The sequence below is a fragment of the Mastigoproctus giganteus genome, chromosome 3, assembly GCF_048544385.1.
Source record: "Mastigoproctus giganteus isolate SK-2022 chromosome 3, ASM4854438v1, whole genome shotgun sequence".
Classification (NCBI taxonomy): Eukaryota; Metazoa; Arthropoda; class Arachnida; order Uropygi; family Thelyphonidae; genus Mastigoproctus; species Mastigoproctus giganteus.
The window spans coordinates 74,897,432-74,920,860 of record NC_143577.1 but is presented as its reverse complement, the minus strand read 5'-3'; the positions used below and the strand labels follow the sequence as shown (position 1 = coordinate 74,920,860).

The 23,429-nt window shown below is 35.6% G+C and overlaps 1 protein-coding gene across 3 annotated transcripts in view; it reads left to right on the top strand.

Annotated features, from left to right (window-relative positions):
- Window positions 1–23,429, top strand: part of LOC150088086 (nardilysin-like) — a 569,173-nt gene that overhangs the window by 142,286 nt on the left and 403,458 nt on the right. For all 3 annotated transcript variants that reach the window (XM_090370567.1, XM_090370565.1, XM_090370566.1), the window contains exons 9-10: window positions 724–757; window positions 18,324–18,363. In XM_090370567.1, coding sequence (XP_090226693.1) covers window positions 724–757; window positions 18,324–18,363 — 74 coding nt within the window. The remainder of the gene's footprint in view (window positions 1–723; window positions 758–18,323; window positions 18,364–23,429) is intronic.

Genomic DNA, 23,429 nt, shown 5'->3' with positions numbered 1-23,429 from the left:
CATACAAACACAGAAAAAAACATATAAATTAAAGAATAAGAGAGAAACAAATTATGTCCATATCAAAAGTAACATTGATGTTCTTTAGTGAGTTTAGTTTTTTCCATTACTATCATTCTATATTCAGATCATATAGGAACATCTGTTGACAATTTGCTGGACATTAGCCAGTTACTGAAAGAAGATCCTTTTAGGAATTTATAAATGCTGATGTTTTTTGAAGAAGGGATTATTTTGAGCTCCCTGTCTCTGTTTAATTTCATTTATTACTAAAGTGGCACTCATACTTTGGCAGGTGTGATGGTGCATTTTCTTGAGCAGGAAGTTGTGTGTTGACACTACTGCAGATGAGTGTTGCTTTGTATCTTTCTTATTTTTATGATTTATTTTTATTTTAATTATTAGGTTATCTTGGTATTCAGGTTGCACACTTTTTCAGTTAAACCCTAATTGTAACATTAATTTTCCACTTTAGTTTCATGATATAGTTAGTGTTCCTTTTTCTGCAATAGTCTTGGGAGATTATAACCCTGGTTGTCTTTTTTTAAACTTTCTTGTTTTGACCTTCTAATTTTAAGCAGAGAAATTGAAGAATGTTGCGTATGTGCATGATTAAATTTTTAAAGTTTATTTTTACTGTAAATTTTACATAGTAGTTCTGGTGATTTATTAATTTTGTTTGGCATTATATACTTATATATGAATTTTAAATTTATATTGTAGCAAGCTGCATAAGCCTTCATTTTCTGTGCTGAAGGTAAGCATTTCTTTTTTATTTTCTTTCTTTTTTTAAACATATATTGTAATGTTTCTTAATCTGTTCGGTATGAAGGACAACCAAAAAAAACAAAAAAACAAATACAGGTAGTTCCTGACTTTACAAGTTAATTTGTTCCTAGCACTAAAATCAGGGGTTACATTCTCAACAATGAAATTAGTTAGCTAATTAGTTTATGCTTAAACAATGATTGATTTATCCAAAGAAATAAAAACATAGCTTGTAAAATCAAGCAAATTATAATAATAAAGACATTATTTATGACTTACAAATGTTAAAGAATGTTTATTCTTCATCATCATTGACTAAATGCACACTCGTTGTTGGTTTGTTGGAGGCACAAGTAGTCATCTTATTCAGGAGTTTCAGCTGTTAAATCTTCTTCTTCCTCAGCTTCTTCACATTTTGCTATTTCAAAGGGGTCTTCATTTGGGAGCTCTTCATTGTGTGCTTGAAACAGATAAGTGACATCAGTTGAAGACACGTCAAGTTGCAATTGGTTAGCAATTTGTTTCTGTTTCATTTTGTACGACATCTGCTGGTTCTTGAAATCCTTCAGAATTATCCATAAGCTGAGGACACAGTTTATTCAAAACACCCTTCAAGTTCTCTTTAATTTTGTTACAGGTTTGTTGTATTATTTTAATTGCATCTAAAATATGGAATTCTTTCCCAAATTCTTTAACAGTTGAACCTCCCTTCTTATACATTGCATTAATTAACTTATACAATTTTCATTACAAAAATAACCTTTTAGAGAGATAAATAGCATAGTTATATAGCGAAAATTTCAACTTCCGAGGTCTTGGAACAAATAACCAAAAAATAATGTGTTATTAGGTTCACATTACGATATTTTCACAATACGATGGTGCCTCTGGAACAGATTAATATCATAAAGCTGAGGTACACTGTATTGTATAGCTACGAGCGTGGTTTGAAATGTGGTATTTATGAATGTTTAACTTTCATAACATTCAAAATACGAACATTCATAATGTTTGTATTTTAGATTTTGTTGATACTTGATACATCAGAAAAAAAAAAATCGTAAACCTGTGAACTCGTAAAGCGGGAACTGCTTGTACTATTTTTTCTGAAAATGATACTTGAATTATTTTGATGAACAAACCATACCATATTCTTTTATCACAATTTCACAAATTTAATTAATTAAACTTTATATTTAAAGTAAATCATGCATTTTGGAAGTCTGTCTCCTGTGGTAAAACGGTTTAATAAAAAAAAATTTTTAAATTAAATGTAGTGATAGATGGAAGTGATTCTTGCACTGGAAGGCAAGTTGCTGGGGAGCTCAAGAACTGCTGGGAGTCATCATGAAACAAGTAAATACATGGACTGTGTTAGGATAACTAAGAGCAAGAGCAGGTGCATGTATACTTGCATGTACACCAATGCAAGGAGTTTAGTAAATAAATATTATGAATTTGAAGTGCTGGTCAAGACATCAAAGGCAGATATTTTTGGAATATTGGAGACGTGGTATCACACAGATATAAGGAATGCAGAATTGGAATTTAGGGAGTACAATGTGTACAGAAAATATAGATAGGATAGGAAGGGAGGAGGGGTGATGCTGTTAGTTAAGAAACATAACATCTAAGGAAGTGCATCCAGTTGACATTGGTGGATGGTGAAATGTTGAGTCAGTTTGGTGTGACTCAACATTTCAAGCACTGGGAAAGCAAAAATGAGGCTAGGAGTGTGTTAGCATTAGCATTAGCATTATCATCAATTGTTTGAGGAATATAAACAATGGGGTCTAAAAATCAATTTTAGCAAGACTGAAATGTTGTTTTCAGGATCAGGACGCATTCTAAATATTGCAGGTTTTAAAATCAAACAAGTCGATAAATTCAAATATTTGGGATTAATCTTCATCCCAAGCTGAGATCAATAAGAGAATTGCAGACGGCAGAAAGGCTATCGGCATGTTAAACTCTGTTCTGTGGAGCAAAAATATCCTAAATAAAACAACGAAACTTATATTTCAAACGATTGTACAAAGTCTTGTATTGTATGGAGCGGAAACTTGGACATTGAATAGGTGGGCGGAAAACAAATTGCTTTCCACAGAAATGGATTTTTGGAGAGTCTCAGCAAGAACTTCTAGAAGAGACAGAAAATGGAATGAAGACATAAGAGAGAAAATGGAAGCGAAAAAGAATATTATTGACACTCTCAAAGAAAAGTATTTAACATGGTATGGACATGTAAACGGATGCAAGAAACCAGATATCCAAAGGCTATCCCTGGAATGGATACCTCCTGGAAGAAGGAGAAGAGGAAGACCTAGGAGGACATGGATGGTTGGAGTACGGGAGTGCATGACAGCCCAAGGCTTAACTGACCAAGACACCTTGAACTGCACTTTATGGCGGGAAAAAATTCCTACCAAAAAATAACTTGTAGACTGAGGAAACCCATTGTAAATGGAAACACTCCCCTTGAAGAAGAAGAAGACATGTGTTGCTGCTCTGCAAGCAGCCATCCGTAATTCCCAGTGTGTCCCTGAAAACTTGGAAGTCCTCCATGGTAATATAATCATAACTATTTGCTTACTCCACACAGCTGTATTAGTTGCCATCATATTCATCTTACCCATTTAGTTTGTAGTATACCCTAGTCTCACTTTTTTGCTTTCTTGTTATCAGACTGACTCAGTAATACTTCAGCCGTTTAGTAATACTTTGCAATATTATCAAACTAATGATAATTTTAAATAAATAGTAATAATTTTGGCAGTTTAATAATACTTTGGCATTATAGGATATGCCCTTCTTTAATCAATATGCAGTTTTCACCATATTCAAATTCTACATCCAGTGTATCAAAATAACACCATGTGTCTGATAGACATGTTATGTCAACATCAGGTGATTTAACTAATATTTCAAATTAATCAAACTTATTAATCATACTCCAAGCATTAGTATACAGGCATACTTTTTGTAATTATGACACATTCCATGTAGTTACTTAAGGCATTGCTTTCCCCAAGAATTTTCCATTTGAATATTCAGGTAGTTCCAGCACTCTTTGTTCAGCTACTTAGTAATTTCCATTACTTTTCCATGGTCTCATACTATTACAGCCAGTTTAAGTGGGGGCCTCCGTAGCCAGGTGGGAAGGAGCAGCGGTGCGTAGCACACGCTTCTTGATTAGACTGGGGTTTGAGCCCATCACCACCAAATACGGAGGATGGGGAAAGGTCAGGGAATGACCACCGCATATCCCGGAGCAATATGGCCTTAGTTGCTAATGCTCCTAAAAACCAAATAACAAATAACAAACCAGTTTAAGCTCTAGGAGTCATAGTATTATAAGTATTTTCTCAAATCCTTGTACTTCCCCTGCTACTTGCCAAATAACTGCACGTCCACTAATGACATTTTGAGGTAATGCAAGCACTTGAATCTACTTTATGCTTTCAACTATGATAAAATTTTTGGTCTCTGTATTCTCTCTTATATGGCAGTTTCCTAAAACAGTTGCCAATTCTTTATTAGCATCAACAAGTGTTGTGATTCTTCTATTCAAATGCATCTTATCTCTACAGAAACAGCTCCTCTTGTCAATGAGTGCAGGCCATGCTGGCAACAAGAATCTGGTGTTATGTTTGGGGGATGGAGTTTCGCAAGGCTTGGGCCGTACCTGGATAGAATTTCAGATGCATTCAGGTGGGAGTTGCTCATTGTTGAGCGAGTTCTGAAAGAAGAGTTAGGCAATTTGCACATTGACATCTTATAAACTCTAAATGACTTATGCAATGATCCATAAAGTTTTCAAAGACCAGTCTTTTTTTTTCCTTCCTTCCCCCTCTCTGATATCAACCTATATTATGTGCACTTTTAGAAGACTGTTTATAATGTACATACTGTTGAGCGTCATCAGGATTTGAAAATTAAAGTTATTAAAATGTTTCAGTTTAATAACTCAAAAATGTCTGTTGTATGAGTACTACAACTTTCAGAAATATTTGGGAACACTTGAGTTTTTCATTTCATTTTGATTACATGTGAATATTTGTTTCTATAATGCTTTTAAAATCACTCTTCTTTAGTTTCTATAAAACAGAATGAAAGTGAAAATTCTGTTTTTTATGTAACATGCTTGCATAATGTTGCACAAAGTGCTTTATTAATTAAATGTGTTTAATTATTAAATTAAATACAATTGTTAAATGTATTTTAGATGATAAAAGCATATGAAAAAATAAAATTTATGCACAAAAATTTTGCAGTGCATGATTCAAATAGATGATTTTTTTACATTGTTGCTATTTTTAATGAACTTCAAACCATTTCAAACATTTGTATTCTGTTGTCAGTTGCATTATCTAATTTTATATCATGTATTATACTGTTCATCAGTTGTTAATGTCTGAAAAGTATTCTGAGTCATTGTATTAGTATTAGTAATGGCCATACGGGGCAAGGAAGCCTAAGGCTTATGCTGTAAACAGCCAAAAAAAAGAAAAGTAAAATAATAATAAAATAAAGTAAAATAAATAAAAGAATTTGGAAGGGCTATGGCTTCAACCTTCGGGAAATTCACTTTACTTAATGGTTAGTGCAATAGCATCATTGTTGTATGTAAGTGAATCTCCAAAATGGTGAAAATGGCATCGTTTTTATCATATCTCATATTGTGAATACCTTCACAACAAGTTGCCTGATATTATTACTATTATTATTTAGCCATATAGTGCAAGGAAGCCTGAGGCATATGCTGCACCAGCCAAAAAAATTTCCGAGTTACCCTGAGAGAGAGAGAGAGAGAAGTAGAAAGGAATCACCAAGAAAGAGAAGAATGATGATATCCAGCTCAGGACCCTGGGTGTGCCAAACCCATACTCACCAGATGTGAGCCCCTGGGGTGTATTGCGCTACCTCGAATTAGCAATGCTTCACCAGTGGAGAAGCTATTGTTACTTATTCTCAGTGGATACCACCACCCAGATGGTCGTTTCAAGGCTATATGGCCTCTCATTGTGGGTGGGTAGGTACCCTGGTATTGAAATAGTGACAACCCAGTTATAAAGTGTAACTTCACAATATGAGAGATGCCAGAATTTGGAAGGGCTATGGCTTCGATGATGTAATGGTTAGTGCAATAGCATCATTGTACATCAAGGGAATTCCCTGTGAGTCGAGGTCATAGCCATTCCAGATTCTTTTAGTCTATACTGTTGTATACCATCTTGCATCTCTCATATTGTGAAGTTATACTTCATAACTGACTTATAGATTGCCCCAAATACAATAATGATCGACAAGCTATATTTACTTCATTTTCCATGACGAACACTTCTTTCAGTATTGCTGACCTCCTAGAAGATACATCACATGTGGTCAAAATTTTTCCAGTAAACTGGAATAATATTTATATAGATAAAACTATGTATTTAACATTGCCACAGTTAGGCATATTATGGCCTTGTTGCCCTTGTGCCATAAAGCCTATAAATGAACAAACAAACAAACTTTATAGCTGGGTTGTCACTATTGCAACACCAGGGTACCTAATGAGAGGCCAAATAGCCTTGAAATGGCTATCTTGGGGTGATATCCACTGAGAATAAGTAATAATAGTCTTCTCCACTGGTGAAGTATCACTTATTTGAGCTAGTGCAGGCATCAGGCATCTTTTTGTGAAGGTATTCACAATATGAGATACGATTAAGACAATGCCATTTTCACCATATTGGTGATTCACTTACAGTGTTCTCCCCAGGACCTATCAAATGGATGCACTACCTGGTGAATTTAACTGACCGTCCAGCTAAAATTTTAAGCAATTCTCACGGTACCGTATGGTACTGCTTACTGATCTTGATCAGTATTAATTCGAACATACTTGCAATCGAGATCAATGCAACAGGAGCATATAATGTTAAATTATGCAATTTTTGCTCTGGATTATTTAAGTCACATTTATAAATAACAGAAAATTTTATAATATTACGAAGTATTACACTTCCCCATCTGGCTACTTCATAATGCCACCCAGCTGTCAAAGTTTTCTGGGGACACCACTGACTTACATATAACAATGATGCTATTACACTAACCATTATGCCAAAATAAAATAAATAATTAATAAATAATAAAATAAAAGGAAATAGACAACCTATGCATTTCCCTCCTCCCATAGGTAACTGTCCAGCTGACCTTTCAATTTCCCCAAACTGCCAGCCTCAACCACACATATATGTAACTTATTCCAGTAATTTAGAATTAGCATTAGCATTAGTTAAGGCATATGATGCAAGAAAGCAAGCTTATAGAGCATCAGCCAAAAAAAAAAAAAAACCTTCCTATTTCACCCATCCGATCACTCCAAACATTTGTCTAGTTCAGACTTAAATTTATTTAAGCTATCAACTTCCACAACAACAGATGGAAGTCTGTTCCAGCAATCAACTACCTGCTGGCTAAAGGCAAACTTCTGCACATCTATTCTACAACTGTCTTTCCTCAATTTGAAGCTATGACCCCTCAGGTTCTTAAAGCAGTTGGAAGTATCCACTTCCACTGAGGAAGTAGGATACTTCCACTTCCTCAGCAAGTGGAAGTATCCCACCAGCATTGAGCCTGCTCAAACTATTCAAGGCCTTGTACACCTCAGTCAGATCACTTCGCAGGTGCCTAGTCTCCTGATGCTGCAACTTACAGAATTTAAGCCTCTCCTGGTAAGAGAACTTTGTTCCTCTCATCAATCTTGTTGCCCTTCTCTGTACTCATTCTAGCAACTCTACATCCTTCCTAAAAGGAGGCCTCCAGACCTGTACACAGTACTCAAGGTGTAGCCTGACCATTGCCTTATACAAAGGTATAATCACCTCCTTGTCTCTGCTAGCAAAATTCCTATATATCCTTGACAAAACTCCATGACCCTGCATTTATAACTCACTGGCTAAAATAAAACTTCCTGCAGTCCATTCTAAACTTCTTTCCCCATAACTTAAATTTATGACCCCTAGTTCTAGAATCATTTATACCCATGAAAATATTTTACTTTTGCGACCCAGAGCCTTAAACACCTCAATAAAGTTTCCTCTAAGGTGCCTAGTTTCTAAGCTATGCAACCCACATATTCAAAGTATTTCCTCATATGGATGCCCTTTTGCCGATCTCGCCAGGTGAGTTACCCATCTTTGGACCCTTTCAAGAATCTTGATGTCTTTTTTTATGCAGTCTCCATACTTGAACACAGAATTCCAAGTGTGGTCTACAATAGCCTTATATAACGGGATTATGACGCCTTATGTCTACTAGCAAATGTTTGATAAATCATCGATAGGATATCATGGGCCTTCTTTGCAACCTGTCTAAAATGCTCAGAGAACTTCATGTCTGACCGTATCGTAACTTCCAAGTCCCTTTCTTCCACTACCGACTTTAGTTCAATTCCATTAAGTGTATAAGTTATTTTGGAGTTACTGTGCCCAAGATATAATACCTTACACTTTGCTGGATTAAAGCATAGCTGCTATTTTCCTGAACATCCCTGAAGTCTATGTAGGTCACTCTGAAGAAACTCTGCTTGGCTGCAATTATTAACTATTCTGCAGATCTTTACATCATCTGCAAATTTAAACATCACGGTGGTCCCAATACTGATCCTTGGGGAACCCCACTTCTTACATTAACCAAATCTGAATAACCATTTATCACAACCTTCCCTCAAGCCATCTTGGTGTCCATCTGAGTATTTTCTCTGTGATTTCAACCTGTTTCAGCTTATAAAGTAATCACTTGTGTGAGACTGAGTCAAATGCTTTGCTGAAATCTAAATAAACAGTATCAAAATTATTTCCTAAATCCAGCTCATGAGTGACCCTGTCAAAATACCTAACCACATTTTTTAAACATGATTTACAAACCATGCTGCTTATCATTCAGAATTCCATTTCTATCTAAATGATCCTGAATTCCACCCTTGATCATTGCCTCCGTGATTTTCCCTACTACTGAAGTTAGACTGACAGGTCAGTAATTTCCCACTGCACTCTTAGAACTACCTTTATGTATCGGTGATACACTGGCACTTTTCCAATCCAACAGATTCTCTCCTGAGTCCTGTGATACTCTCATAATTAGCTTTAATGGTTCAATGCCGTCTTCTTTAAAATTATCAGTTATATGCCATCAACCCCAGGAGTCTTACTTGCCTGTAGGATTGAAAGTTTTTTCATTAAATAATCATGTGAAATTTCATTAATTACATATTTTTCAACTTTACTTCCATAATTTCTCATTGACACAAAGGGTTTTTCTTCTGTAAATATTGTTGGACTGTTGAGTTCATCTGCAACATCAGCTGGGGTGTCTAATACTATCTCACATCCATTACAGAAGGGTCTGATCTGATTTGTCCCTTATCTTCTCTTCTTTGCATTTATATATGTGAAGAATTCCTTATCTACACTCTTTTCTCTGTTTGCCAGCGATTTCTCATTATCCACTTTTTCCAGCCTAACCTTTCTGTGACAATTTGTAGCTGTTATAGGCTTAAGTACTTTTTATTGCTCTGTAACTTATCCTGCCATCTTTTTCTGGTCTAGTAATCTGGCAATTTCATCCAACTTGGAATCCTTCTCTTGGAGCACTTCTTTAATGGTACCCAGGGTGGCCAACTTAATTTGTGATGCGATCTACTTTTTTTCTTCAAAATGTACCGCAATCTACCATCTGAAGAATTTCATTGCATATGGTTAAAAAAGTTAATCAACACATATTGAAAAATGTTGTTTATAAATTTTAAAATTAAATACAATACAATTCTTATTTTAAATTCATACGTATTTAAATTTTTAATTTATGCGAAGTTTGTAGTAGTTTTTTTTTTTTTTTGATTTGGTAGTTGTTGGCGCATCGGCTTCTGTGGCCATATTGCACCTCCCAAGGTTTTTTGCAGTACTTTTGATCCAAGCCCGAGGCGGGAATCGAACCGCGACCTTTGGGTTGCCGGGCAGGTACTTTACCCACTCGGCTAGCCCGGTCGGCATTTGTAGTAGTAGTAGTAGTAGTAGTGGCATGTGATGCAAGAAAGCAAGTGTATGAGCTTATGCAGCATCAGCCAAAAAAAAAAAAAAAAAAATCACACCATTCCCTCCAAATGCCTGTCCAGTTCCTCCTTAAATTTATTCAACCTATCAACTTCCACAATGACAGATGGAAGTTTGTTCCAGAAATTAACCACCCGCTGGCTAAAGGCAAATTTCTGCACATCTGTTCTACATCTGTCCTTTCTTAATTTGAATTTATGCCCCCTTAGGTTCGTAATCTGAACAAGTGGAAGGATCCCATCAGAATTCAGCGTGCTGAACCCATTCAAGCCTTATACACCTCAATCAGATCACCGCGCAGGTGCCTAGTCACCAGCCACTGCAATTTGCAGAACTTAAACCTCTCTTGGTAAGAGGATCCCTTCATTCCCCTCACCAATCTTGTTGCCCTTCTCTGTACACCGTCAAGTAAATCTACATCCTTCCGAAAATGAGGCCTCCAGACCTGTACGCAGTACTCAAGGCGTGGCCTGACCATTGCCTTATACAGAGGGATAATCACCTCCTTTTCCCTGCTAGCAAAATTCCTATATATCATTGACAAAACCCCCATGACCTGCCCTGGCAGCCTGTCTGCATTGCTCAGAAAACTTCATATCTGACTGCACAATTACTCCCAGATCTTTTTCATTTTCTACCACCTTAAGTGTAGTACCACACATTTGGTACGTTTCTCTGGGGTTACTTCTACCCATATGCAGTACTTTGCATTTGTCAAGGTTAAACTTCAGTTGCCACTTCTTAGCCCATCTGCCCAAATTATCTAGATCCTGTTGCAGTAGCACACTGCCATTACTGTCATTAACAACCCTGCCAACCTTTGTATCATCTGTAAACTTCGACATTAAGCCTGATATACCTTCATCAATATCATTGATAAATGTACAAAACAACAGTGGACCTAACACCGAACCCTGTGGGACTCCACTAATAACATTAGTCCAAGAAGAGCAGCAACCATTGGGCTTTCAAAATTGGGGATATACTGTGATAAGGCCAACCGTAAAGAATCTTCTGTATGCAAGTCCGTAAGAGTAGAGCGATTCTTTGTTTGTTTCAAATATGAAAAGGCCGATTTACATAGATATGGAACCAGAACAGGAATTTAAAAGTTCACTGCATTTTTTTACATTTGGGTACTTTTCTCGGCAAACATATTTTCAAGTCTTTTTCTGATGATCTGGCTTTTAGGAAGATATTGTTTCACAATGTAATAATTTCATTTTCAAGTAATATTTTGTCCATGTGAAAAATCTCAGTGATTTTTACTGCAATTTGTTTCATGTCTGTCGATATGAAATGGATAAGAAATATATTGAACAATGTCTCCAATTCTTTTAAAATCCCTGAATCTGGTTTCAAAATCATCCACAACTTTCTCAATTTCAGAAACACATTTCTGACTATTAAATTCAAAAACAGTATATTTTTGCAAATGATCTTACATATTTGCAAAATGATCGAATTTTTTTCCTTTCAGATCCTTAGCCATTGTCAAAAATTGATATTTATATATGCAGAAATACTACTAATCATGTCACCCACATTTTTATTTTTTCCTTGTAATTCCAAATTCAGATCACTTAATTTACTGGTAAAATCTGCCAAAAAAGCCAGATCACACAACCACTCTTGTAGCTTCTGATAATCATCTCCCCTTTGATCAACAAATTTTTTAATTTCATTCAGCAAATTTCGAAATTTCTGTAGAACCTTACTCCAACATAGCCACCTCACATCTGTGTGTAATATTATATCTGGTTCATTTTCATTGAGTTTCATTTTGAAAAGTCTCTTCAAAGGAGACTTTTCAAATCTTTGGCTAAGTATTTAATCTTTGGCTTACTAACACTTGTTGGTAGATGATACAGTGGTAACTCAGAAATACTGCCTTTTGGCACAATGCGATGAATCCTTTAAGACACCCCATCATTGCTTTAGCTCCATCTGTTGTTATTGATACGAGCTTAAATAGTGGCAATTTAATTTTTTCAATAAAATTTTTGAATGCTTTAAATATATCAAGATCTCTCGTTCTTTCTTTTAACGAAACCATACCCAACAGTTCTTCTCGAGTGGCAGAATCATCAAAAACCATACGAATAAAAATGAGCAATTGAGCTGTATCACTGATGTTTGTAGATTCATTCAGTTTTAAAGAAAAGGACACACAATTAGCAGTATGAGCACGCAAATTGTTCACTCACATTTTTACTCATTTTTTGGATGCATCGCATCACACTATTTCGAGATAATTGCATATCTTGAAGAGCACTTTTAATTTCATTTTTGTTCTTAAAATTTTCAGAGAATCTATTATTTCTAAAAATGCATCTTTGATGAATTGACCATCAGAAAATGAATCGCATTTTTTTGCAAGATGATGACTCACTTTAAATGATTCTATAGTTACTGCTTTAGATTGTAAATTAGGTGTCATGAAGAAATTTTGTTGTGTGAATAATCTGGATTTAAGTTCTTTTAATTTATTTTTTATAAGGTGGAAAATCAATTGGTAATTACCATGGAGTGCGCCAAAGTGCTTTTCTAAATTTACTTTTTTTGGGTATAGTTCCGGAAGCATTGCAAATCAAACAACATTTTTCTTTTATCATTAAAAAAAGTATTCTAGTTCTCACTCTTATGAAAATAATACATTTTACTCTTTTTCGTAGTATTCATTTTAAATCAAAGGGCATTAAATTAACTTATAAGTACTGTCCAGTTATTAATATTAAGTAAGCTAAATAAGAATTCGACACATACACTATGCTCTCCACAACGTAACTGCGTGAATTTTCACTAGACAAGCCTATCAGCTGCGTAGTGACAAGAGTAGTCATGTGGTTCAATGAATTTGTAATAAGCATATTCAGTGGGGTGCATAATAATAACATTTAGATTTTGACTAATCTATTTTTTATATATATTTAAAATTATTCATGATCAACTGAAATTAAAGCCGCAATCGACTGGTAGATCGTAATCGACTTGTTGGCCTCCCCTGGTATATATGCATTTAAGGCTTCTGTGATTAATGTTTTCAAGGTATACCGTAATTTATTTGTATTCACTCTCTGTGAGATATCGACCCAGTTAATAGAGATCATGTAGCACCTTAAGCCATCATAATTTCCTTTCCTTTATCTACTGCTACCTCTCCCTTCATCGTTCACTGTAGAACTCTTTGATCACTTCCTGTTACTGATTCCTGTACTGTCAGCCCTGTTATGACATCTGGTTCATGGGTGATGATCAGATTTAGAATATTCTTTTCCCTAGTACTTTTCCTGACATGCTGATACAAACAACAATCATCTAGTCAATTTAAAAATTTTTTCCCCCTTATAGAGTTTCCTTCTCATTTGCTCTAATCAATGAAAGGCCAATTGAAATCATCCATAATAAGCTTATGCTTACTTACCCATTCTATTTGCTTGTAGAGGCTCTCATCACAATTTTCACAATCACCTGTCCTGTAGATCACTCCACTCTCATTATACCTTTGCTTCCAACTATCTCACACCATACAGATTGTATACTAATGCGAATCCTGGAAAGCTTTTGTTTCATTCGGCTGCTTTTGATAAGAAGCATCATCCCATCACTCCTTCAATCTGCCCTATCCTTCCTAAATACTTTGTACATACCGTACTGAAACTCATCATCCCGTTTTTCCAAGTGGCACCACGTTTCCGTAAGCCCTATTATGTCATCTTACGTTACTTGTCCTAACCAGCAGCTCAAATTCACTCATTTTATTGACAACACTTCTGACATTACTGTATAAACAATTAAGACTTGGTGTTCTTATATAGTTAACTACCAAGACACACCCCTTGAGATATTTAGTATAGTAGAGAAATAACATTCCATGATTTAAAATTTATTCATAAAATCATTCTGGTAAAGGAATACAATGTATGCCTAGTAAATAAGTTGTAAAGATTATATAGTAAATAAGTTGTATTATGCAAAGAATGGTAGAATAGTTAATGATTGCCACCAAGCAGGACTTCTTCAGCCAGGTGGGCAGGAGCAGCAGTGCATAGCGCATGCTTCTTGATTAGACTGGGATTCGAGCCCATGATCACCAAATACGGAGGATGCGGAAAGGTCAGGGAATGACCACTGCATATCCCCGGAGCGATATGGCCTTAGTTGCTAATGCTCCTAAAAACCAAATAACAAACAAACAGCTTCTTCAGAATGACCTAGATAGACTTCAGAGATGGTCAGAAAAATGACAGCTATTGCTTTAATCCAGCAAAATGTAAGGTATTGTACCTGGGGAACAGTAACTCCAAAATAACTTATACACTTGGCAGAATTGAACTAAAGCCGATAGTGGAGAAAAGGAACTTGGGTATTATGATATAGTCGGATATGAAGTTTTCCGAGCATTGTAGACGGGTTGCAAGGTGTCCTATTGATGATTTATCGAACAATTGCTAATAGAGATAAGGACATCATAATCCCATTATATAAGGCTATTGTTAGACACCACACTTGGAATACTGTGTTCAAGTATGGAGACTGCACCCAAAGAAATAAAGAAATGACCTTTTGAAAGGGTCCAAAGACGTGTAACTCGCCTTGTGAGATCAGCAAAAGGGCGTTCATATGAGGAAAGACTTGAAATGTGTGCATTGCAGAGCTTGGAAACTAGGCACCTTAGAGGAGACTTGATTGAAGTGTTTAAGGCATAAGCAAAATGAATAAGGATGAAATTTTCATGGTTATAAATAATTCTAGAACTAGGAGCCATAATTTCAAGTTACGGGGGGGGAGTTGTTTAGACTGGATTGCAGGAAGTTTTATTTTAGCCAGCGAGTTATAAATTACTGGAATAAGTTACCTACATGGGTAGGGCTGCCACCTCTCTAACCTTAAAAATTAGGACATTTGGGCAGAAAAATCTGGACTTTTGAGGACACTGTTCTCTATTTTTCCCAAACACTGCTTACATTCTCTTACAGACTTTTCAAAAATGCCTACACTTTAATAACAGTTTATTATGATAATAGGGTAATAACACAGTCACATGTTAAATATTTTAATTTAATATCTCAGATACCTTAAATTAACAGAAGTCACACAAGTTTACCGTTATTATGCAGATTGCTTAACTTGTAAAAAATGATGCGCAAAAAATTTAATTATGGTATGAATGAAAAAAATACTTATTTTTTTAGTGTAATTTATTTGCTGTTCTGTATATTTCTTTTATATTTTTCCACTGAAGCAAATTTTTTTTTGTAAATCTGTGTTTTTGGATAAATGTGAATGGAAAACTTTACACAGCATGTCACTGAAATTGAATTTTGTAAGCATTAGTCCCTTAATAGAATCCACAGTGAACAAATTTCTATCCTTAGACACCTCCATTTCCATCATTGAAAGCAGTCTTTCAATAAATGCATTATGTAGTGGTATGGAAAAGAAAAATTGAGCAATTATTAACAGCTCTGTGAAAACTTCATTCTTGCAGTGGCTAAAATAATTAGCCTACCTTATATTACAAAGAACAGAAACATTAGTATCCTTAATTTCCACTACAAATTTGTTTAAATTACAGAACTGATCAAAGCACTTCGCATCATCCACACACACACACACACACACACACACACACACACACACACACACACACACACACACACACACACACACACACACACACACACACCTTTTGTATGAAGGTACCTAATTGTTGAAACCAAACTATCCCCATTCAAGTGGCTCTCTTAAACCACCTGAATGAAGAAACTTCTTCCAGTGGCTTCATCCACATGTCCAAGTATGAGTCCATGTGTATGATGAATATAATTTCTGGATATTTCTTCTGAAAACTCTACATTTCTCTGAATATCCATCTTCTCCAATATTTCCTTCACTTTGAGGGAAATGAACTGACATTTACTTCTTTCTGACAGAATATCCCTTACGGAAGCAAGAGCTTCAATAACTTCTATCAAAGAAAAATGTTATTCCTGTCAATGCTCATTATATGTGAATTGAAGACTGATATTACAGTTTGGCAATGAACCAAGATAAGTTTCACTAAACTCATCTTCAAAGAAAATTTTTAAAATTTTGGGGGGGGGGGGGATGTCTTGAGACAAAAAGAAACTTAAGTTTCTTTTGCAAGTAATAGAGAAAGCCAGCATGTTCTGATATGATACAGAAGATTTTTATAGGTAACCTCTGTAAATTCACATAATTTTTTTTAGCTTTTCAATATGTACAGTGTAGACACTGAAATAATAAAATGTTAAGAACAATGTAGTCAATATCTACATTAATTGCATCTGCTCCATGCCGGATACAGTTGTGCAGAATGTGGGCAGGCAGCTCACTCCTATTAGTGATCGACCAAATAATATTTGTAAATTTGAAAATACATTATTCCCGTTTTATCGCCACTCTCCTCCAAACCTGGTGTTACAATTATCTCCACCAAATGCAATACATTTCTTATCCGGGCCACTTTTACACAAGGTCTCACAAACATAGCCTGAAATGGTAGCTGCGGTCTCATCTGACTTGCTACTTAATTCTATTTGCTTAACAAGCCACCATTTTTCCAGTCAAAATGATGCACAAGAATAGGAAAAATTTTCAGAAATCCATGATTAGTGGCATCAGTGGAAACTCCAAAAAACTGTACATTCTGTAGGGACTTAAAACAACTTCTTCAACTGAATGGATTGCTAAGACAGAGTTAATTATGACTTCAATCTTTGTTTTTGCACAAGATAACCTCCTAGCAATATCTGAATCAGAGCATATTGACTTTAAGACATTGATTTATAGCTGTGGTGATGTGCCACTGTATGAAAGGCAAGGGTTCCTTCAGCAACAGAAACTCTTGAATCAAGCCTTTTAGGGGCATTTACTAAAAAGTCTGTTACCTTGCTGCAAGATTTTTCAAATCTAATGTTCTTCTTATGTTTCTCTGAAATCATGTGGATGTTCAAATCACCTGAACCCTTGTTAGCAACCGAGATGTAGCTTTCTGGACTGCAAACGATTCATTCCGCCACCTCATCTACTCTTCCCTTTTGAAAACCTGGATATTTCATCCTCAATTCATCTGTAAACTTGCACTTCCTTTTCGGCATAATGGGTATTCCTGGATTTATGTAAATAAAAGAGTTATTTTAATTTAAATAGTAGAAATAAAAAATTATTTGAAGAAGTGACTGATTACTTCATCAACTGATAATTAAGAAATATTGCATACAAAAACTATGCTTACTCGTAAGTAAATACGACAAATTGAAGCTGGTTGTATCAAATTATTGTTTTTACGAACTGCTGAAAATATAAAATGTGAGATCTCTTAATTAAAAAAACGTGGAATCATAATTTTAATTTAGAATAAATTCACTTAATTAGAATAAATTTCAGGTAAAATAAATAACGAGAGAAAATTTATTTTGAATTGTGCGCTCACCAAGAATGTAAAAGAGAATAAAAAAATGGAGTGAAAAAGTCAAAGTGCACAAACAGAATGTCAGTAACTCCGAATGCCAGAATGTCAGATAAACTCCTCAATATTAAGTGATAAATTCCTCAATCTGCATTGTTTGTAGCTGGAAGTGGAGATTTTTGGAATTACTTCCGCAAAGCTGATTGGTGTACACCTTATAAATTTACCAATGATAAAGATCAGGAGATTTTCAAATTTTAAGAGCCAAAATTCCGGATATTTTCAAAATTTTAGAAATTCCTCTTGGACAGTCCATGATATGTAAAAAAATGAGGACATGTCTGTGAAAATGAGGACGGATGGCAGCCCTATACATGGGTGGTAGAGGCTGACAGTCTGGGGAAATTCAAAGGTCAGCTGGATAATTACCTAAGGGAGGAGGGAAATACATAGGTTGTCCATTTCATTTTCTCTTATTAATTTTTATTATTATTATTTTTTTAAAAATTTTCTTATTATTATTAATTTGTGTTTATTATTTTATTTTAATTATTTTTTATTTTAATTTATTATTATTATTATTATTTTATTATTATTATTTTTTGGCTGGTGCAGCATAAGCCATAGGCTTCCTTTCACCATGTGAAAGGAAGCCTATTACTAATACTAATACGTTAAATTTTAAATTACTAATAACCATTACTAATACTAATACGTTAAATTTTAAATAATTTGAGATATTTAGTATTAAAAAAAGTTACACTACACTAGAAATAAAAATGCAGTATCATCAGAGAAAAATAATAGATAATGGGAAAAGCAACCTTGTTTCTTTTTTGAAGCAAAGAATTTTGTGGATACATGAACTTTTGACTTATTCAAATTGAGAGCAAATGTATAATATTTAGAAATGTCTGGCTTTTGGAAATGCTTTTTCAAAGTTATTATGTATGAATGTCTATTTTGCATATACAGTTTTCTCATGCTATAGGGTCTAATTTGTGTTAATTTTATAGGAGCCATTTAAAACAAGAAAGTTTCACAAATTGTATAAAGGTAAGCAGTGCTAACAGTTTCTGGTTATTTAGGACATTCTTGTAATTAAACATTCAATTTGGTTACAATTACCTGAAATTAATTGTTTAATTTTAGGTAAATATTACAAACCTTATAATGCTGTTATAATAGTAAATATTTATACACTAGTATTTAAGGTAGTATTAGTAGTGGCAAATGGTAAAGAAGCAAAAAAAATCTACCTGCATCATTTGACCTCTAATAATTTGTGTAATCCTTCTTCAAATTCATTTAAACTGCCACTTCCACAAAACCAAATGGAACTTTGTTCCAACAATCAGTTACTCTCTAACCAAAAGCAAATTTTTTGTCTTGCAACTGCAATTTTTCAATTTGAATGTACATCCCCTTACCCTTTCTTGGAATTGTCCAATTGCCCGAGAATTGATAAGGTTTCATCAAAATTTAGTTTATGCAATACATTTAAAGCCTTTAGCACTTCATTCGAACATCCTTGTTGCTATCTAGTTTCCAGGTACTACAATTTGTAGGACTGAAGTCTTTCTTGGTAAGGAAGACCTATTGCATTCCTGAGTAATCTTACTACTCTTTTCTACACTTATTCCAAGAGATCTACATCCTTCTTGAAATAAGCCTTCCACACTTTTATGTAGTGCTCGATGTGTGGCTTAACCATTATCTTATTCAATGTGATAATTACCTCCTTGTCTCTACCTGAAAAATTCCAGTATATCATTGACAGAACCCCACAAGCTATCCTAGCAGCCTGCTTGCACTGCTAAGGGAACTTCATATTGGTCTGCATAATCAAATAATCAACTCCTGAATCTTTTTGATTCTCCACCACCTTGGGTGTAGTGCTCAGTATAATAAACACTATACTCATATACTTTTTAATGTTATAGTACAGTATGATATGCCAACCGGGCTAGCCGAGTGGGTAAAGTACCTGCCCGGCAACCCAAAGGTCGCGGGTTCGATTCCCGCCTCGGGCTTGGATCAAAGTACTGCAAAAACCTTGGGAGGTGCAATATGGCCACAGAAGCTGATGCGCCAACAACTACCAAATCAAAAAAAAAAAAAAAAAAAAAAACAGTATGATATGGACTGTACATTGAAATTCACAGAGAAACTGTCCTCATTATACATCCTCTCTCTCTCTCTCTCTCTCTCTCTCTCTCTCTCTCTGTCTGTCTGTCTGTCTGTCTGTCTGTCTGTCTGTCTGTCTGTCTGTCTGTCCGTCTGTCTGTCTGTCTGTCCGTGTGTGTGTTTCTTCCCTTCCCTTTTTCTCACCTGCCTACTTAATATATTATCTGGCGCTAATGACTTAAAACACCTGGGCTGACAAACTGATCTTTCAGTTCATACAACAAGCAAATGCAGATATGATTATTGGAGGCAAATTGCTGCTATGGATAAGGGGATGGTTGAGTGGCAGAAGACAGAGAGTGGTAATCAATGGACACTGCTCAACGTGGACTAATGTTATTAGTGGAGTTCCTCAGGGTTCAGTGTTGGGTCCGTTGTTGTTTTCGGTGTTTATGAATGATATTGATGATGGTATATCAAGTTTAATGTCCAAGTTTGCAGATGATACAAAGGTTGGCAGGGTTATTAAGGACACTACTGACACTATGCTGCTGCAACAGGATCTGGAAAGGTTGAACAGATGGGCTGAGAGGTGGCAAGTGAAGTTTAACATTGACAAATGTAAAGTACTACATATGGGAAACAGTAACCACAGAGCAACGTATCAACTCTGCGGTACTACACTGACAGTGGTGGAGAATGAAAAGGACCTGGGGGTAATTGTGCAGGCAGATATGAAGTTCTCTGAGCAGTGCAGATGAGCTGCAAGAGTAGCTCATGGTGTCTTGTCAATGATATACAGGAATTTTTCTAGAAGAGGGATAAGGAGGTGATTATTCCCTTGTATAAGGCAATGGTTAGGCCACATCTTGAGTACTGTATACAGGCCTGGAGGCCTCATTTTAAGAAGGTTGTAGAGCTGCTGGAACGGGTACAGAGAAGGGCAACAAGATTAGTGAATGGAACAAAGGGTTGCTCTTACGAAGAAAGGCTTAAGTTTTGCAAATTACAGTCTGGAGACTAGGCACCGGCGAGGTGATCTGATAGAGGTGTATAAGGCTTTGAATGGTTTGAGCATGCTCAATGCCAATGGGATTCATCATCTTGCTTAGAATAATCACCTCAGAGGGCATAAATTCAAATTGAGGAAGGATGGATGTCGGATAGATGTGCGGAAATTTGCCTTTGGCCAGCGGGTGGTTGGTTGGTGGAACCGACTTCCATCACTTGTTGTCAAAGTTGATAGCTTAAACAAATTTAAGGCTCAACTGGACAGGTATTTCGAACGAACGGAGGGGTGAAATGGGAGTGGTGTGTGTTTTTTTTTTTTTTTTGGCTGATGCTGAATAAGCTTGCTTTCTTGCATCATATGCCTCTACTAATGCTAATGCAAAGTGGTCAGTGAACACAAGTGCACATATACAAACATATATATATACATATATATATATATATATATATATATATATATACATATATATAAACATATATATATATATATATATATATATATATATGTATATAAATAAAAAAGTAACGTGTAGTGAAAGTTGACATCATAATAAACAATGATATATAGAGATATATTAAGATGGTTTATGGACTAGGGGCACTACTAGAAATAGCAGAAATACCCAGCGAACATAATGGAATGTAGATAAGTAGATCAGGGAAAAGATGGAAGAAGGCTGACAAAACCGGTAGTAGTAACAATGGAAAAAATTATTGGGTACCTGAAAAATAAAAGTAATACATTACAGTGGTGCTTAATGCTATAGATCCAATGATTTTAACTTTTTCATCAAGGGTCAGCAGCCATAAACAAAGGAAATATAGCAAGAAGTAAGTTCTCTGTTTCTGATGAAATGTACATAGCAAATGGTTAAGACAATGAAACCAAGTGAAAAAGAGCATGAGAAGCCAAAAAGTGTTGGTAAATCTAGTGAGAAGTTGACGTATATTTCATAGCCGACCCGACAGAGACCGAAAAACAGAAAAGAAAAATAAAATAAAATAATATAAAATTTAAAAAAAAAAAAAAAAAATTATTAGCTAAACCGGAGGAAATTTAGAGTGACTAAGACAAAGAAAGACAACTTATTGTCTTGTTAAGCAGGTGTCTGGGAAATGGATGGAGGGAAGTGACTCTCTACAAAGCTGCATCTGTGTATAAAAGAAATAGCAAATTAGTTCCTGGAATATTTATAACATGTTATAATGATCTCATGTGTGGGAGGGGAGAGGCTGTAAGTAGGTCAAAGCCAACATATCAAAGTGTGATGGGGAGATCAGCATTTAAACCAATGAAGCATAACAGCCCAGGATAGAGTAGAAATACAAAACTGGCAAAGTAGTGTAGAAACACACTAAACTTTGTTAGAGATGAAAAAAGTGAATGATAGTAGAACAAGGAGCATCTCGATATCGCTTTCAGTCAACCTAATGGCTCATGAGAAATCAAAATTAAAGGGATTAAGGACAGTAAAAGATGTGGACCTATCTGGATGAAGGGAAATATAGGCTAACTCGGGTAGTCAGGGGATGTAAAACCCATTCCTATAGTAGGACCCTGGACATAGGTCTGGGTGAATGCTTCATGTGCTTAAGTCAGTAATGTTATAATTATATAATATGTAAAAAAAAAAAAAAAAAATACTAAACAATGACTAAAAATTTAAATATCTACAAAAAAGTAATACCCCCTTGGGTAGCCAATCGGTGGGCACAGGTTTTCTAGACAGTGAGCCACCAAAGAGACTAGGGGGTATTGTCTGTACAGTATGTACAAACCTGTAAAGAATGCTTTCTTAAAATGATAGTAAAGGAAGGCTGGAGGGAAATTGTTGCCAAGAAGTTTATTATAGAGAATTTTAATATTGTGTAAAATTAGGATATAGCTGTTGCATATGGTGGCTATCCAGGTATGTTGAGAGAGGATGATATTTGAATGCACCTTTTTACAGATGTTGGAATGCTTCACCCATTGGCATTCCAAAGAGTACCTCTCACTTTATTATAGTATTCTCAAGTTAAATTGATTTAAACAGATACTAGTCTCTGACTAGAGCAGCAAAGCAATAGCCTGAAATGTCTTTCTTTAGGTACAGTCTCCATACTTGAACACAGTATTTCAAGTGTGGTCTAACAATAGCCTTATATAACGGGATTATGACGTCCTTATCTCTACTAGCAATTGTTCAATAAATCATCGATAGGACACCATGGGCTGTCTTTGCCACCTGTCTACAATGCTATGAGAACTTCATGTTTGACTGTACTGCAACACCCTCTGGCACCTCCATAGCCAGGTGGGAAGGAGCAGCAGTGCGTAGCACACTCTTCTTGATTTACCGGGGTTCGAGCCCGTCACCACCAAATATGGAGGATGCGGAAAGGTTAAGGAATGACCACCGCATATCCTGGAGCAATATGGCCTTAGTTGCTAATGCTCCTAAAAACCAAACAACAACAACAGCAACACCCAAGTCCCTTTCCTCCACTACTGGCTTTAGTTCAACTCCACCAAGTGTATAAGTAATTTTGGAATTACTGTTACCAAGGTGTAATTCCTTCACTTTGCTGGATTGAAGCATAGCTGCCATTTTTCTGACCATCCCTGAAGCATATCTAGGTCATTTTGAAGAAGCTCTGCTTGGCAGTGATCATTAATTGCTCTACCAATCTTTATGTACATCATCTGCAAATTGACATGCCCTCTATCGCTTCATCGATGTCATTTATGAAAATCAAAAACAATAGTGGTCCTAATATTGATCACTGGGGAACCCCACTTCTTACATAAACTCAATCTGAGAAATAACCATTTATCACAACCCTCTGCCTCCTGCCCTGAAGCTATCCATCCAAGGATTTTCCCTCTGATTCCAACCTAATCCAGCTTATAAAGTAACCGATCATGTGGGACTGAGTCAGATGCTTTGCTGAAATCCAAATAAACAATGTCGAAATTATTCCCTAAATCTAGCTCTTGAGTG